Source organism: Marmota flaviventris, chromosome 10 (assembly GCF_047511675.1).
Source record: "Marmota flaviventris isolate mMarFla1 chromosome 10, mMarFla1.hap1, whole genome shotgun sequence".
Taxonomy (NCBI): domain Eukaryota; kingdom Metazoa; phylum Chordata; class Mammalia; order Rodentia; family Sciuridae; genus Marmota; species Marmota flaviventris.
The window spans coordinates 29795824-29813893 of record NC_092507.1 but is presented as its reverse complement, the minus strand read 5'-3'; the positions used below and the strand labels follow the sequence as shown (position 1 = coordinate 29813893).

The 18070-nt window shown below is 41.2% G+C and overlaps 1 protein-coding gene and 1 non-coding gene across 19 annotated transcripts in view; one reads left to right on the top strand and one right to left on the bottom strand.

The window, feature by feature from the left end:
• The window catches only part of Macf1 (microtubule actin crosslinking factor 1), a 337023-nt gene that overhangs the window by 52975 nt on the left and 265978 nt on the right, over nucleotides 1-18070 (bottom strand). For 12 of the 18 annotated variants that reach the window (XM_071617700.1, XM_071617705.1, XM_071617701.1 and 9 more), the window contains 5 exons: nucleotides 6159-6320; nucleotides 5789-5959; nucleotides 5123-5289; nucleotides 731-890; nucleotides 59-385 (listed from right to left, as the gene is read on the bottom strand). In XM_071617700.1, coding sequence (XP_071473801.1) covers nucleotides 59-385; nucleotides 731-890; nucleotides 5123-5289; nucleotides 5789-5959; nucleotides 6159-6320 — 987 coding nt within the window. Of the gene's footprint in view, nucleotides 1-58; nucleotides 386-730; nucleotides 891-5122; nucleotides 5290-5788; nucleotides 5960-6158; nucleotides 6321-12813; nucleotides 17479-18070 lie in introns of those variants that run through there. The other 6 variants (XM_071617708.1, XM_071617709.1, XM_071617717.1 and 3 more) reach the window with 2 other exon arrangements.
• Nucleotides 7228-7300, top strand: Trnav-cac (transfer RNA valine (anticodon CAC)). Its single transcript has one exon. It is a non-coding gene; the product is annotated as a tRNA-Val (tRNA).

The window sequence follows — 18070 nt, the reverse complement described above, 5'->3', positions numbered from 1 at the left end:
CAAATAAAAATGAAAAAATAACTCAATAACATAACCAATAAATGGAAAACACAAATACCAGGTGGTCAGCATGCTGTTTCTGCAGGACATCCTGTCTGTAATCCTTTACGAACACTGAACTGAGCTTGTCCTCAACCTCAGCCAGCCAGTTGAGCACCTCCACCTCATCCTCCCCGAACAGTCTAGCATTGGACAGTGCCTGTTCAAGCAGTGCTGCCTTCCGACAGCACCAGTCTTGAATCTCACTGTACTGGGCCTGCAATGAGTCTAGCTTTTCTGATAGCACACCCTGCTCTGCAGGACATGTCAGGGAGGAGAGAGACTGCCCAATTTTGACTGCCTGGTGCACATCTGTTGCATGGTTTTCTATATCTTCCTCCAGAGCCTGGAAATCCAGATGGAAAAAATGAATAGAAGAAACAAAATAAATGAAAAGCAAACATAAAACAACAAATAACAAATTAAATTAAAAATTCACCTACTGGAGATAAAAATAATATAAAAAGTAGGAAAAAAAAAGCTATTTATTTTTCTGATGGTAGCTTGTTAGTCAATTTCTACATTTACTTCCAAGATAAAAGTTAAAAACTTGACCTTATTTTAAATTAAAACTGAAAATAAAAACCCCATAAAATACATCTTCTAGAATGCTGCAGTTTTTTTTTTTTTTCTTTTAATTTCTAGGATTTCTTTCTCCAGTTTTGTGACTTTGTTTAGAACTCCTTCCTACCTTGTGACGAATGATCTGCTGCTGAATTTTGGCAGTCTGAGTGCCAACAGGTTCCGAGTTAGCAAGCTTTTTCTCTGTGACAGATAAGAAGTCAGAAATAGGCTCAGCAGTCTCATGGAATTGTTTGGCCAGAACCAGGATATCTTCCAACTGGTTTTGCCTACACAAACATATAGAACAAGCTGCTCAGGCAGAAAGTCACATCATAACTTAATGGTACTAAATTCAGTTAAAGGACAGTGTTATCAGACCAGTTTAAATACCAATAATAAACAGAACACACATTATGCAGCACTTTGCTTTATAAAAGGTTTTCACAGCATTCCTTTACTGGTCCTGTTATAACCTTGTAAGGTGGGCAGAATAATTATTCTAGTTTATAAAAGAGAAAACTGACCTTGAAAGTTTAAAGGAAGATTTGTCCAGTCACCCAGTAAGTAGAAACAATAGAATGTGAACTAGAATCAAATCCTTATACCACCTGGGCACATATTGAGGTGGAATGTATACTTTATGTATATCTATAAAGCACCAACTAAAAAAACAATATGCAAACAGAAGGAAGACTAGGAGTAGAGGAAGAGAAACGGGGGAGGGGGGGGAGGAAAGGAGGGAGGGAAAGTGAAAGACTGGGGATTGAAATGCAGTGAATTATATTCTATGCATGTAAATACATCAAAATGAACCCACTATTATGTACAATGCACATTCCATTTCTAAAATATAATGTAATGTGATTCCACCTAAATATGGCCAAAATAAAGTTTAAAGGGGTCAAAAAAATCTTCCTGTCTCTGTCACTGTACCTTCATGTGTGAGCTAAGGAGAGTATCTTAAGAACAAAGGTAATACAGTTCTCTGAGATAGAACTCCCTCTCCATATCCCAAAAATACAACCAGGCAATTCCAAGCCCAAAATATAAGTTTTAATCCAGACTTAAGGCAAAATCACAATAACAAACACCCTAGATTGGCTGAATTTGTCAACAGAAATAGGCAAAAGAGCTGAAAAGACTTCATAGTTTACTTAGAATCTTAACTCTTATTTAATATAACATCATACTAAGTTTGGATTTCAAGTACACTATAGATTAAAAGCAGCAAATTACAGAGAGGAATAAAGTCTGTTGGAGGCAGCTTGACCAGGAAGAGATACAAAAACAACCACAGAACTATATTAGCTCACAGATTAATAATGAAAGGCCCTAACTTTAAATTACTAAGAGCAGACTCAATAATAATCCATTTGAAAAGGCCTGGGATTATATGATGTGCTTTGGTTAACTTTACTCAACACCTGCTTTGTGCCAAGTCATATGCTGATTACATCCTGACAAACTTATTTTTAATAAGAAATGATTTAGTGGGCTGGGATTGTAGCTCAGTCATAGAGTGCTTGCAAAGCATGTGTGAGGCACTGGGTTTGATCCCCAACACCACAAGAAAACTAAATAAACAAAATAAAGGCATTGTTCCTATTTACAACTAAAAATATTTATTTAAAAAAGAGAAATGATTTAAATAAAAAGAATTAGCATTTTAGTTATCTGGAAATTATATTTGAATATAAAGAAAAACACATTTCTGGATGCTATCCCCCCCCCCGCCCCCCCCCCCACCAGGGATTTAACCCAGGGGCTCTCAACCACTGAGGCACATTCCCAGCCCTATTTTGAACTTTATTTAGAGACAGGGTCTGAGTTGCTTAGTGCCTTGACGTTGCTAAGGCTGGCTCTGAACTCGCCGCAATCCTATGGCCTCAGCCTCCCAAGCCACTGGGATTACAGGCATGTGCCACCGCGCCTGGCAGATGCCACCATTTTTTTTTTAAATTTATTTTTTAGTTATAGTTGGACACAGTACCTTTATTTTATTTGTTTATTTTTATGTGGCACTAAAGATGGAACCCAGGGCATCACATATGCTAGGTTAGTGCTCTATTGCTGAGCCAGAACCCCAGCCCACTACCATTTTTTAAATAACAAATTAAGTATTACAGAAATCCCTTTCCTATAAAAATCCATTTCCTTGCCTTCAAAATACATCTTGAATCAATGCAACTGAAATATGTATCTTAAAGATTATTATTAAACTAGAATTTCATTTTAAGAATATTATCTAATTTCTATCTTTTTGACTCATCTCTGATCTTGGAATCTTGAAGTTTGAAGAAGTCAATATAATAAAATTTGGGGGATTAAGAAAGTTGATAAAATAATTTAGAAGCATCAAATATCCAAAATTAAAGAATTCAGATAAAAGACTTTAGAATGACTATAACAAAGGAAACTACTATTGTTACTTATCTTTATACTGGCTCAGAAACTGTATTAGGCCAGAAGGATGGAGGCAAGTACAGTAGAATGAGAGAACCAAAGAAGAAAATCATGACATTAAGGAACTTATGGACCATGAAAATAAATACATAAAATGAATGGCCACAATGCAAGGTACAGATATAGTTATGGCAGTTAAGAGGTAGAGTTGTTGGGCCTGGTGGCCAACACCTGTAATCCCAGCTACACAGGAGGCTGATAGAGGAGGATTGCAAGTTTGAGGTCAGTTTCAGTAATTTAGGGAGATGCTGTCTCAAAATAAAAAATAAAAAAGCCTGGGGTCCAGGCATGGTGGCTCATGCCTGTAATCCCAGCGATTGGGAAGCTGGAGCAGGATTATGAGTTCAAAGCCAGTTTTAGCAATTTATCGAGGCCCTGAGCAACTTAGTGAGACCTGTCTCAAAATAAAACTTAAAAAGGGCTGGGAATGTGGCTCAGTGGTAGACTGCCTCTGAGTTCAATCACCAGGACCTAAAAAACAAAAAACAAAGGGTTTCATGGAAGGGGAGAGGGACAAAAGCATTTCATATAGAATGTAACAACAATAGAAATGACAGGAGTAGAAAATTGAAAGAAGATGTTAAAGAACAAAATACATTTTACCAATAAAGAGTGAGAATAATAATAGTGAAATTTAAGGTAGTTAGGGTCAAATAGAAGGCTTTGAATGTTGAGTGAAATAGTTTAGATTTTATGTTATAGGCAACAGGGAGCATTTAAATGTCTTTGAGATATGATCAAACATGTACTTGAAAAAAATATACCTGCAGCTGGGAGATGAGAAGAGAAAAAGGCCTGAGGATAAGTAGAAGAGTGATTAGCTAGAAAGCTACCTTAACAGTCCAAGATGACAGCTCATGAATCATGAACTAAGGTAGGTGAGTGAGAATTAGACAAACAGATGAAAGGAAAGACATTGTAGAAGTAAAAAGGACAGAATTCAGCAAGCTGGTACATATGGGGCATAAAAGAAGGCTAAAAGGATTGTTTTTGTTGCTACCGGGAATTGAACTCAGGGACACTCAACCATTGAACCACATCCCCAGCCCTATTTTGAATTTTATTTAAAGACACGGTCTCACTGAGTTGCTTAGTGCCTCTCTTTTTGCTGAGGCGACTTTGAACTCAGGATCCTCCTGCCTTAGCCTCCAGAGCTGCGGGGATTATAGACATGCACCATTGTACATGGCAGGATTGATGCTTTTAGGCCCAGGAAACCATTAATGGAAATGGACAAAAAGAAAAGGGAAAAAGCAATGTAAATCTGGAAATAAGTTAAATTCTTTCTATTTTATTTTTCTCACTAAAATGGGCAAGCTGTACTTTGCAACTCAGATGATAAATAAGCCAAGTCATAGGCAGGTAGAAGAAATATACTAATGAGGTAGTCCTTTGAAGACTGCCAGTATCTACCTAGAAAACTATCAGCTCTACTATTCTTACTGATATCTGATAATCTGGCATTTATTAAGACTTTGGATCGTATAAGCTAAAAGTAAAGACATCCATGTGATTTATTAAGCTTAAGAGACATGACGGTTAGTTATGGAAAGAGAACTACTTCCTTGGAGGGAGAAAGTACACTTTCGGTCTTTTGGCAAATGAGTAAAGAATATCCATACATTTCTTGAATGGCCATATTCTTCACAGACTAGCTCCTAGAGGCAAAGACATCTAAAATCAAGATAAGCTAACAGAAAAGCAGCATGACAAATTTCAATTCCAAATAGCAAAAGCATTATTTATAAACATGAAGGAAGAAAAATCTGTTTCAAAAACTCAGAGAAAATAACTTGGCTGGATTATAGAAGTCTGTGTCTGTTCTTTGGAACCACAACTATTGTGCAGCAGAACCACTACATAGATCAGTGAATCTTCCACTTATAAGTAGCTGAAGCTCATTTTCTCAGAGTGATTCTGGTTATGAGGATCTAAAACACCTTCCGAAGCTCTATATGAATCATCCAGGACCTCTTAAAGCACATCAGTGACAGTAAGACAAACAAAGGACAAAACAGACCCCTGACCCATTCTTTAAAAACTCCTTTGGCCTTACCTGGCGGCTGCCTTGCTGAGTAGTTCAGTCCATCTACTTTCAAGACTCCTCAACTGCCCAGTGATTTTCTCTCTATCAGCCACCTCAGCTGACTGGGCTATTCTGCCTCCTTCTGCCTGAAGCATGTCTACCGTGGCCTTTCTGTCATCTAGGAGTCGTTGGAGCAACTATAAGTTTAAAGAAAATGAAAAGCAACAACACCTGCTCAGTTTCAAGTTTCAAGTAGGATGAAAAAACAAAACAACCCTACTGTCCTAAATCCCAAGCTTATGTCGATAAAGGAAGTAAAATTTCCTTTGGGATAAAGGAAAAATGCACTGAAAAAGAAATTAAAAACAACAACAAATACAGATAAAACTCTGTACATGATGTGTAATTTTACTTAGAATATTGCTGATCCTGAAACAAAAACTTAACATAAAGCTGTGAACGAAACATTGAAATAAAAAAAAATGAACAAGTAAACTTGTTTAGTCTAACATCTGCCATAGCAAACTAGCAGGTTAGAGTAACATGATAAAAATGAATTCCTGCTTCTCTTTTCAGGATGACACAAAGTAGGTTAAGATTCTACTAGAATTGACTTGTTCTTTAAACTACAAGCAAATGTGTTGTCTGCCACTCCCTAAGGCTGTTTCAGTTCACTGTCCCAACATTCTCACTCACCTTCTGTTCTTGAATCTGTGCTTTCACCACTTTATACTCAGCAGATGGAGGTTTCTGATTGGCTATGAGCTCCTCAGTGTCTGCCAACCAGCTGAGCAATGGCTCCAAGGCATCTTGAAACTTCCCACAATGCAACAAAGCCTCCTGTAGTTGTGCAATTCTTTGTGCAACCTGTGTTACAGTCACAGAGGCTCATTATGAGAAAGGAAAGAGTGTTTTTTAAATTACTATTGATCCCTTTTAGTACCTATAGATTGCAATGGTCAAATATTTACTTGCAATCAGGTTCCAGAGAAACTTTAGATGTAGATGTTTCTCTTCTATGCCTTCTGGTCCCAGAACAATTGTTACCTACCCCTTTGCCACTCACCTTTTTATTCAGTGTATTCCATCGAGCATTGATCTCTTCCATGTCATGTTCTAAACCCTGTACATCACAGTTTTTTCCTGCACTCTGAATGAGTCCCTGGCCAAGTCCATTAACCTGCTGCAATTTCATCTGAAGAGGATCCACTTGTTCTTTCTGAAACATCTGGATAATTGCAAACCAAAGAATATTTAAAGGCTATTAGACCCCGTAGAGGAACAGGGTATTTTTTTTTTTTGGGTACCAGGGATTGAACCCAAGGAGTGCTTAACCACTGAGCCATATCCCCAGTCCTTTTTATTTTTTTTAAATTTAGAGACTCACTGAGTTGCTTAGGGCCTCGCTAAATTGCTGAGGCTGGCTTTGAATCTGTGATTCTCCTGCCCCAACCTCATGAGCCGCTGGGATTACAGACATGCACCACTGTGCCTGGTTGCAACTGCATATTCTTGATAAATTTATGATTTAGTGTAGAAGGAACTAGGAAAAAAAGCAAGCAAGCAAGCTAGCTATCTACATAAGTATCAAAGAAATAGTGGTTTCATATTTCAATATATGCTCTCATTGACATATAATTACAGAGTTAAGGTACTACTTAGGTCTTTAACCCAATTATTCCTGGTTTTGCTTTCTTCTTTTTAATTTTTGCTGAACTTTTAATGAAAAAGCTAGAGGGAATACAGAAGCATCAGCCTCAAATATTATATAATAAGTGCAATGTATATAAATCTTAAAAGGAAAAAATGATACTAAATAACAATTATTTAAGATGAAAAATATCTTGGAGAATAGATTCAACTGACCGCTGACAACAGACAATGCTCTTCTCTGACTAGTAAGAATAACTCAATTAGTCAAAACATACTAACACTTCGGAAAAATGCCAACCTCGTGGTTTAATCCCCCTGTTGGCAGTTAACTTCATTCTGTTCCAAGGCCACAGACCACACACAGTCAATAATCTTGAAAGGATACTCTGATTACAAAGGAAAATGGCCCCTTAATATTGGGAGACATCCTTAACAATTTCAGACACACATTCTGAGGAACAAAGAATACTTTCTTAGGGGCTGGGGATATAGCTCAATTGGTAGAGCGTTTGCCTCACATGCACAAGGCCCTGGGTTCAATCCCTAGCACCCCCCCACACCCCCCCAAAAAAAAGAGAGAGAGAGAATACTTTTTTAAAAGACGAGACTGTGTATCATGTTCATCCTGAAACAGACTTGTAAAACAATTTTAACAAGTGTAATAAGTAGTGTGCATATTTTTCCCTACTACAGTCAAAGCTCTATTACAACTCAGATATTTCTAAAAGGAATCAAAAAGAATCAGAAGAAAACAGTACTTTTGATCATAAGGAAAAGAAAAATATTTTGTCTCTACAATCAAATTTCTCTCAGCTTTTACAAAAGGGTAAAACCAGCCATATTCCAGTAGCCTGGATTTAGTTCCATTTTTATTTTTTGCAGTACTGAACTCAGGGCCTTGCCAGAGGCTTGGCAAGTATTCGGTCACTGAACCATACCCCCAGCCCTTTTAATTTTATTTTGAGACAGGGTCTCTCTAAATTGCCCATTCTGGCCCTGAACTTGTAATCCTCTTGCCTTAGTTTCCCAAATAGCTGGGGTTACAGTGGCTTCCTTTCTGGTCTTCCATAAAAAGTCCCTTCAGTTTTAGTGAGACAGGTGGGTCAATTAAGACCAGAGGATGAGAGAAAACAGAAGACAAAAGAAAATTATAAGTTTGGGTAAAATTAATTTTGGACTACATGAGCGACCACAGATCACACTATGATTAGGAATCTGATTCCAGGAAGAATGGTCTATGGCTGGATAAGTGAGTCAGTAGAAAGGGAAAGCCCCAGCGGAACACTGAAAAGAGAAGGTTACAAAGGTAATTATCAGTGCACTTCATTTTTTATTATAATTTGATTAAACCATATTTTGTTAGGCAACACTCCATGACAGTTAGGCTAAATAACTTTCTCTAACAACATGATTCTCAGAAAATGCAAGTGCTATAATTCCTCTTTGTAACATTAAAGATGTTATCATTGAAGATAAATAAGCAGAAGCCAGCGGATGTGTGTGTGTTTCTCCCACATTTAAAGTAACTTTGGTGCAATATAGCAATGGTGGTGATGATGGCAAAGAAGAGCACCAGAGGTACAAAGGGAAGATCCCTTTTTACCCAATAATCAAATTCTGTCTTATACTATAGGTGGCATTTATATTCTTTCTGTGCTATCTAACATTGGAGCCAGCAGCTACAAGTAGCTATTTCAAGTTAAATTTAAATAAAAATTCCATTCCTAGCCACATTTCATGTGGTCAACAGCTTGTGGCTAGTGCCTATTTATTGTATATGGTCATGAATAGAGAACATCTCTATCTAGGCAGAAGTTCTATTGGACAGTGAACATGATACAGAAAAGTAAAATATATTTAAAGCTTAATAATCTCTTCATAAAATACAACTAATTCTTTAAAAATTTGGATTTTGTTTACAAACATTTCCTATAAAGGATTAGATATTCCTTTGTTTCTGATCTCCACTTGATTGATTAAGTTGACAGGGACAATGGGCATTTGTCTCCATCATTTTGCAGAAGTTGAAAAACATAGGAAAGTATCTCTAAATAAGTATTATCAAGGTATTTATTTTGAACCCAAGCAAATAATATTAAATAAAGTAAATCCAAAAACACTTGTTTTCTTCTCTCAACTCCTAATTAAAACTGTTTTGCAGAACTTGTGCTATTAGATGCATTAAAATTTCTACTCCTTAGTATTTCACAGTTCAGTGAAATGGGACCATGCCATATTATTAAATAAGCAACACTGGCAGACATTTTCCAGAGTTGCACACTTATAAATTGTTGTAAGATGCAACTGGGACATAAAACAAAAAATTTCCCAAAGAACTTCTTAGAACACTTTTATCTTTGGTGATAATCACATCATTCCAGTTTCATCCTGATTTATCATTATTTTTTTTTTAATGTCCTTTGTTCTCCTCTTTTTCTTCTAGACCTCTAAAGTTAAGAGTACTTGGGGGTGGGGATGAGGGGAAAATGTCAATTCTAGGACCTCTTTTTTTCCATATTCTTCCTGGGCAATTCCGTCCATTCTCATGGCTTTAAATATTAGTCCTGCAAAATGCTTATGATTCTCCATTATCTCTCATCTTTCAAATCTAAATATCCAACTGCTTTCTTATTATTTATATACAAATGATTCATAGCCATCTTGAACCTAACTTCCAAAATGAATCAGTATCTCCTACTTTTCTGTTACCTAAAACTTGTTTTTCTCTAAATCAACAATTAACTATTGTCCTCATCCACTTGGATGTACAAGTCATCCTTGATTCCCTCTCCCTCACACCCAACAAAAAAGTCATTATCAGGTCTTGTTGGCTACTTCCAAAATATTTCTTGACTCTATCAAATTACCTTCAAATCTACTGATATCTTTAAATAAAAAGCACGATCATAGTTTGTAACTGTATATTTAGATGAGTCATTTTTTGCTTGACACCGCCTCCCCCACTCTACTTTAGGTTCCACAAGGGCAGGTACCATGCTAATTCTGTTCAGAGCGGGAACCCAGTATCTGGCACAGAGTAGGTTCTCAATAAATATTTATTCCATGAATGAATTAATTATAGAAACTGTTATTAGGAAAAACAAACAAACCCATCAAGTTTCTGACAATCAGGTGAGCATTCAAACACCAAACAGATTGTGTTGCTTCCCAATTTTCACTTAAAAAGATTCCTTGACAAATTTTAATTGTAAAGAATCTCTACTTTATACAAAAGTTTTTTGTTTTTTTTTCCCTTTCATTGAACCAGTGACTCACAGTTTGTGCTTAGTGGGCCTCAGCTCCCACTACAGAAATGGCAAACAAGTTTCAGCATTATGCTTCTCTACCAAACTGTTGTTACTGACTTTTAAAAAGTCTCTCTATATTTTTAACCAGGTATAAATGTGTACATTTATATATAACATGTACACAGAGGATCACTCTAAATCACATTACAGGCTTGATCACTTATTGTGTTCTAAGTGTGCTTAGAAATGACAGGTTCAATTGCCTCTAACAACCCTCTAAAAATGAAGAAATAAAATTCATAACATCTCTTATCTTATAAAACTTTTAAAAATATTTCATCAATTTAGAAAATCCTATACTTTGGTTAACTCTAACAATTTGTTTCAATAAATATTTTTAAAATAGCCACTCTTTATTCTTACTGGCTAACATTCTTGGCTGGAACTCAGGCTTAGATCTGTCTTTTTCTGTGCACAGATGTAGACATCTGCTTGCTTCCACATATTCCAGGAAATAACTGTTCTTCAAAAATGGACAAACTTGTAGGAAAGCTATCATTTCCTTTTTAAATTTTTTTTGGTGGGGGGGAGTACTGGGGATTGAACTCAAGGGCACTTAACCACTGAACATCCCTAGCCCTATTTTGTATTATATTTAGAGACAGGATCTCGCTGAGTTGCTTAGCACCTTGCTTTTGCTGCGGCTGGCTTTGAACTTGAAATCCTCCTGCCTCAGCCTCCCAAATGCTGTGATTAAAGGTGTATGCCACTGCGCCCAACTTCTTTTTAAAATTTTTTAGTTGCAGATGAACACAATACATCTATTTATTATTACCTGGGATTGAACCCAGGGCACTTAACCATTGAGCCCCAGCCCTAGTCCTTTCGTACTTTATATTTAGAGACAGAGTCTTACCTAGTTGTATAGGACCTTGCTAAATTGCTGAGGCTGGCTTTGAACTCATGATCCTCTTGCCTCAGCCTCCTGAGATGCTGGGATTATAGGCATGCACCACTGTGCCCAGCTTATTTATTTTTTATGTGTTGCCTCATGCATACTAGGCAAGCGCTCTGCCACTGAACCACAACCCTGTCCTTTTCCTGTCATTTTTATCAGTCAGTATTTCATAAAATGACTAACTCCTGCAGCTGGAAGGATCCTAAGAGATTACCTAGTCCCATCTACTAATTTTTGCAGTTAAGGAAACAGATTCTGGAGAATAATACTAAGAATTTCTCTGAGTTTTTATACAGATTTGACTGGCTCCTTACAAATTTAATCCCTGTACTTCATTGATTTTTGCTGTAGGCTTTATGCCCATAGAAATAGTCTGTATTATCGAGAATGTCAGTACAAGAAATTTACTCTGCCACTGACCTATTGTCTTGACTTTGAAAAGGATACTGGGAAGTCAGTGTCAATCCTATCTTCAATAACATTCAGAAAATAGAATAAAAAAAAATCCAAAAATCTGAAAGGTGATACATTCTAATTTGATAGAATCCCACATTACAAAATAATTGGTGAAGCCCAAAGTGAAACCACAACTCAGTTAAGCAGATCTGTGGCAAAATTGGCAGCTTATGGGATGCAATCAAAAATTATTTTGTTGATGGCAGCTGTACATTTAATTGGTGTCCTACCAGACTACGGCTGCCCTGAAAGACTCTGCAATGGGGTAGAGGAAAGGACCCATCTTTATTGAAGCACTCGTTGTTACTCCAGGAGATTGATACTCATTAACTCAGTCAATGGTGAATGCCTAATGTAAAAAGGGCAGTTTCAGGTCTTGGGGACAGAGTAAGATCACAACAACCTCTTCATTTGGTTATCCCTATTAGATTAAACCTCTAAATCCTTTACTTCTCACCTATTCCAAATGATACCTGGGTGGTAAACTGCAGAATGCTGTTCTCAAATTCCTTTAACTTAGAGGGTTCAAGGATGTAGAACATTTTCCCACATATTCTGCTAACATTTAAAATCTTAAGAGCTATGAAAGATCCAAGAGATCACTTTAGCCCAATTCTCGTTTTTTCACATCAAGAAACAAGAGGTCCAGGAAAGCAAAGTGACTTGCTTAAGGACACAAAGGCAATTTCACAAAATTACTAAAATACTTCTACTTTTTTTTTTTTAAATAATACCTCTGGCTTTAAGAAACACATTTGCATTAAAAAGCCTGTTACTCACACATCTTTATATTGCTTTTCCCCAATCTGCTTTGGCGAATTCTACCTAACCAATCTATTTGAAGGGGAAAGGGAGGGTACAGTTAGCAACTGACATCTTACACACTTGGTTCTTTACATGTGCTATCTCATTTTATCCTTACAAATGTCAAAGGGCTCTGCCTTACTAAATGAGGAAACTTAAGGCTCAGAAAATATAATTTTCCCAGAGTGGTTAAGAGCTATTCTACATCTCAAAGCTCACACTCGGGCCTCCACCTAACTGCTGACATCACTGATTAATAGGCAGTCTCTAAATTTAGGAAGGAGCAAGCCAGCTATCTATTTCAAAACCAGAATCATCCTTTCCTATTAATGGTCTTTTTTAAAAAAATGTAAATCAATAACTACTTACATCCCTATTATCCTTAGTCTTATCTGAATAAAAAATAAGAGTATGATTTATAAAGTTTTTTCACTAGGAAAAACTCAATAGAAAGTCTGGAAATTATAATTCTGGGTGGGGTGGGGCAAAAAAGAACAAAAGAAATGACTACCTGCCATTTCTCATTATCACAAAGTCTGAGAACTCACCAATCTCATTTTACTCTCTAGACCCTCTCTGGCAACAAAATAAGCAATAATTACCTCATTTGAATTTAATCCACCAGTTGCAGTCAGAGGCATTTTCCCATGTAGCAATGTGCCAGGCACCTCTTTTATTCCAAATGCTGAAGGATCCAGGTCCTCCTTGATCCACATTCCAGTGGCAGAAGCCTCCCCCAGTACAGAACTACCGCCTTCTGCAATAGGCACTGAATCAGTGTGTACAGCACCTCTCAGGAAGGGTCCACTAGTGGGGGAAACTTCCTCTAGAGCAGGCACTGTAGCAGTTGGGGTGGCTAGCCCTTCTGGGGTGGACACTCTAACAGCTTGAGTATCAGGCTCCTCTGGGATGGTGGGCCCTGCAGGAACCAAGGAGGCAGGCTCCTCTGGGGTGGGGGGCCCTGTAGGAACTGGAGAAGAAGGCTCCTCTGGGGTGGTGGGACCTGCAGGAGCCAGAGAAGAAGGCTCCTCTAGGGTGGTGGACCCTGCAGGGGCTGGGGAGACAGGCTCCTCTGGGGTGGTGGGCCCTGCAGGAGTCGGAGAAGAAGGCTCCTCTGGGGTAGTGGGCCCTGCAGGAGTCGAAGAAGGCTCCTCTGGGGTGGTGAGCCCTGCAGGAGTCGGAGAAGGAGGCTCCTCTGGGGTGGTGGGCCCTGCAGGAGCTGGGGAGACAGGCTCCTCTGGGGTGTCATTCTCTTTGACTGGTACTACAGCAGTCCCCTCTGAGGACACTGCAGCAATTGGAACAGACTCCTCAGGAACAGGCACTCCAAGAGCAGGAGCAGCAGCCACCTCTAGGCCTGAGACTTCAGCAGTTGTTGCATCCTCCTCTAGGGTGACCATTAACACAACCGGGATGTTAGCCTCTGGAAAGGACACAACATCAGCAGCTACAGCAGTGCCCTCTGGGGTGGGCACTGTAGCATCAAGGGCATCTTCTTCTACAGCAGGCACTGCAGCAGTTGGGGCAGGTCTCTGTAGGCTGGGTATCCATTCCTCTAAAACTGGTTCAGTATTACCAGCTTTGGTAACTTGTTCCTCTGCAAAGATATTCAGGAATGGATCTGAATCTCTCAATTCCATTTCTCCCTGTGATGACGCCACATTTGGCTTAGGCTTTACATCATTCAAAGTTTCCACTCCATCACTACCATGTCTCAGTTCTCCAGCAAGCAGGTGCAGACTCAGAATCTCTAACTCTGGGGACTTTCTCTGGAGATCCTGGAAGACCTGCTCTGGGAAATCTGTATGAAAATGTGCTGGGGCTCCATCCCCCCCAAACTTGGCTTGATAATCCAGCTCTTTTGCCTCACTAGCCTCATTACAAACTTTCTGTATGGACAATTCACAAGGGACTGCATTTTCTAAGGATGCCAGACTGTTATTTTCTTGGTTAATAGCTCCTTTCTCACTTTCCAAATGAATTTCATTTGTTAATAAATTTGAATCGTACAATAACACTTCTATTTTAGGTCCTGAGGTTACAACTGTTAGTTCATAGTTAGAAGCAAAACTGAGGGGTACACTCTCAATACACTCAACATTTTCCTCAGTTTGATTGCAGTCTACCTGGAACAAATTACCATCTTCTTTGGCTAGCTCAGAAGTAACAAAGCCTGATAGTTTTTGTTCATAAGAAGCCCTGTGATCAGAGATAAGCAATCCTCCTGGGTTCAGCTCTCTCAGTGATTCCAGATCAACTGGAGACTTAAATTCCTCCCCAGTCTTGGGGCTAAAAGGCACTTTTTCATACTCCTTGCTAACTGTGGAATTGTCCCTCATGATTTCAGGGTAGGCAACAAGTTCTCTAGCATTAGGCACCTGAGAAGAATCCAGGGCATTAAAATATTCACAATCCAATCCGGTAGCATGATCCTTTACTCTTACATTTAAAAAGCCTAAATGTTGTTCTTTTTCTAAGGCAGCCCCTGGAAAATGACTAATTACAAGTGAATTTTCTGCATCCTGGGATGGGGCCAGCCCTTCAGAAGAGGCTTGATTCTGTGGCTCAACTACTCCTTCTTCACATAAACATTCCTTTTCAAGTTCAAGAAACATCTGCTCTGAATCTGTATCCGAGAGCTGCTCTGCATCTACAGGCCCAACAGTACATTCTAATTCTGAAACAAGATGCTCTAGCCCTTGAGCAGTTCCATTTTTCCTCTCAATAGCATCCTCACCTGCAGGAACACAACTACAAACCAGGGGTGCATCCTTGGGCTTAGAAGCCAAATGTTCCCTAGCTGTCTGTGGGTTATCAGAGTAACAAATCTGATCAAGAGGTAGGGAGTCAAAAGTCCCCAAAGTGGCAGTTAAGCAACTAGCTCCATCCTCTACTACTGCTACAGTATTTGCTTGTTCTCTTTCTTCCAAAATATCTGCCAAGCTGTTCTCATCTGCCATTAGAAGAGCCTTTTCTCTCTCTGACAGTTTCTCTTCCTCCCACTCCTCCTCAGCCTCCATCATGATCCATCGTTCATCCTCCTCAAACTTTAGCTCAGACTCTGTTTTCTCTCTAAGACTGGGGGTTATGAGAATATGCAATTCTGGATCCAACAGCTCTTCACTGAGGCAAGGTGAGAGAGGTGGTATTTCCACAGTACAGGCTGTGTCCCCAAGGGGGTGCTGCTTCTCGCTAAAGCTTCCTGTAGCAGAACTTTTCGTGGCCCTGGGCCAGGTTGCACTTGAGAATCTGTGTTCCTGTGTTACATCTGTGTTACCACTTGCTGCTGCAGTTTCTGATTCTACAGGATGGAATTCCTGGGGAGAGCTCTCACTGTGGTGCTGGAATCTGAAGTCCTGGCAGTCTCCACTTAAGTTTTTCATATCTTGCACTCCTGGAATACCTGTAGATTTGGCCACATGTTCCAAAGTTAGTGACTCTGATTGAGGTTCCCTGTGGTCCAAATTACCAGAACTTCCTGTTAATGCAGAACTGGATTCTTTCTTCTCTTGCAAAGAAGGATTTGAAGCACCAGCTTCTGAAACTTCACTGAGAGAAGCTTCCATTCTTTCTGCAAATTCCTGGAAGTTGGGAGGCATGAAGGACTTCCAAGATCTTCTGTTAATATTGTCTTTGCGCTCTGCATTTGGCCGCCGTCTGGGTGGCACAGGTGCCGACTTCTGTACGTCACTGCTTAGCTTTAATGCATCAAAAATTATTCTTTCATCCAACTTTTTGCTTTCTGGTGCTCTCGATTCAAAAACATTAGCTGCTGCTCCTAATGTACCATTGCTGGATATGGTACTTCCTTCCATCTTCTCCATGGTGCTTTTTGAAGTCTGATTAAGCTTTGATCCCTGGTCAATCTGTTCATTTATCCTCATTGTATCATATATAGAACGCTGTGGAACATAGCAATCCTCTATATAGCCGTCCTCATCCTCCCCTTTCCCCAGGCAAGTGGGGTTGCGCCTTAAACAGTCTGGCCTGCTGAGTGGCTTACCCATACTTTTTCAATCAAGATGAATCATCAATCTTTCAAAAGTTTTTTCACAAATTCCCCCAAAATGCATTTTACATGAGCTATAAATCCTTTTACATGCTCATACTCCAAACCACCAATTGCATCTGCCCTCAATAGAGACCTAGAGTCCCACTTTGAAACAATTCTGGATGAAGCTCTAAGACAAACAGCTTTTTCCTCATAAGCTAGCAGCCTCATAGTTGCAGACAGATAAATGTTATAATTTAATCAACAAAGTAATTCCTTGTATGGCTTCTGGTTTTACTTTTAAAAGAGCACTGCTCTTTTGAATTCAGTCAACAAAAATCATTTGATATTTACAAGTCTTATTCAATATATAGTTCCACTCACTTCTCACTGAAGAAGAGTTGGAAGCAGCAAATTTATACCGACTGTGTCCTTTAATAACAATGGCACTGCCTCTAGTCTTCAAGTATGGCCCAAGCTCCTAAGAATACTTTTCATTTTATCCTCCGTTTCAGCCCAGGAGAGTCCAGCTGGTCTGAATTAGCCATTCCGTTCTCCCTAGTTCGGGTGTTTGCATTTGAACTGGGCCGTCGGAGGATATTCCTGCAACTTTAAACACAGGAAGTCCTTCATTCGGGGCCAGTTTGGGGCTTCCTGTCTCCAAAACATCATGGCATTGTTGTGGCTCCCAGGCCAGACCTGCGCTGTGGCCGCAAAACAAGGCGAGTGGAGCCGCGCGCCGGGCCTTTCTGAAGGCGGAGGCGGACAAGCTGCAGCCGCTAAGGGGCTGTCGGAGGGGCTAGCTCAGCACCGCCCGCTCCCCCGCGCAGTGCCGCGCGCCCCGAGGACCAGGGTCACCTCACCGCAGGCTGGCAGGTGGTTCCCGGCCACGCCGGGCTCAGGTCCCGCGCTCAGGAAGTTAGTTTGTTCCTCCGGCAGCTGAGTCCCGTGTGCTGTGGGCGCCGCCTCCCCCGCCGCCGCCAGTCCTCAGCCCGCAGCCGCCGCGCCGTGGACTGCATGACAAACAGCCGCCTCTATTCGCCGCCGCGCCGCCGGCCCTACTACCCTGCGGTCCTCCCCGCCCGCAGCTGTCACGGTCCCGGCATGCAAACTTCTGGCTGGGAACAAAAGGCTCCGCTCGGGCCGGGCGGGTGGGGGCGAGCCCTCCTCCCTCGTGCCGCGCGGCCCGCTCGCTCGCAGCTTGCTGGAAGTGCTTGGCTGGCTGGTGGTTCTCCTCCCCCTTCCCGCGCCGCCGTCGCCGCTGCGCTGCTCCGCGCCGCGCCGCGCCGCCCCGCCCGGGCAGCCCCCCTGAAAGCCCGGGAGCGCGCGGCGCGGAAAGCCACGGGGAGGAGGGCGGGGGCGGGGCAGGGCGCGGAGGGGGCGGGGCCGGGTAAAAGGAGCGACTAGGCGGAGGAGGGAGGCGGCGGACCGGATTGGAGGCCGAGGAGCCAAGGGCTTCGGAGGAGTTCGGGCGAGGGACTCTGGGCACCAACGGCTCGGCTCCCGAAGCCCACGCCCACAGCGCCCCGGGGCCAAATAAGCCCCGCCCACCTGAAAGGGCGAGCTAGGAAAATCGCACCAGCGCGAGGATCTGCTGCGCCGCGCAAATCCCCTGACAAAGGAAAGCCCCGCCCTCCTCCTGCTGACCAGGCCCCCTACCGCCCCCGCCTCGTTCCGGTCAGACTCCCAGCAAGCCCAAGGGCGAACGAGCCCAGGACCGGTGCACCCGCCTCTCCCTAGCCAGCGGGTTCTGGGAAGGGGGCTACTTGGGGCCCCATCTGCCGTCAGGGTCGCGCCGCCTTCATCGCCCTCGGCTCCAATTCTGCCGCCAAAGCTATCCTTAGTCTTTACAATGTCACCTTTAGCGC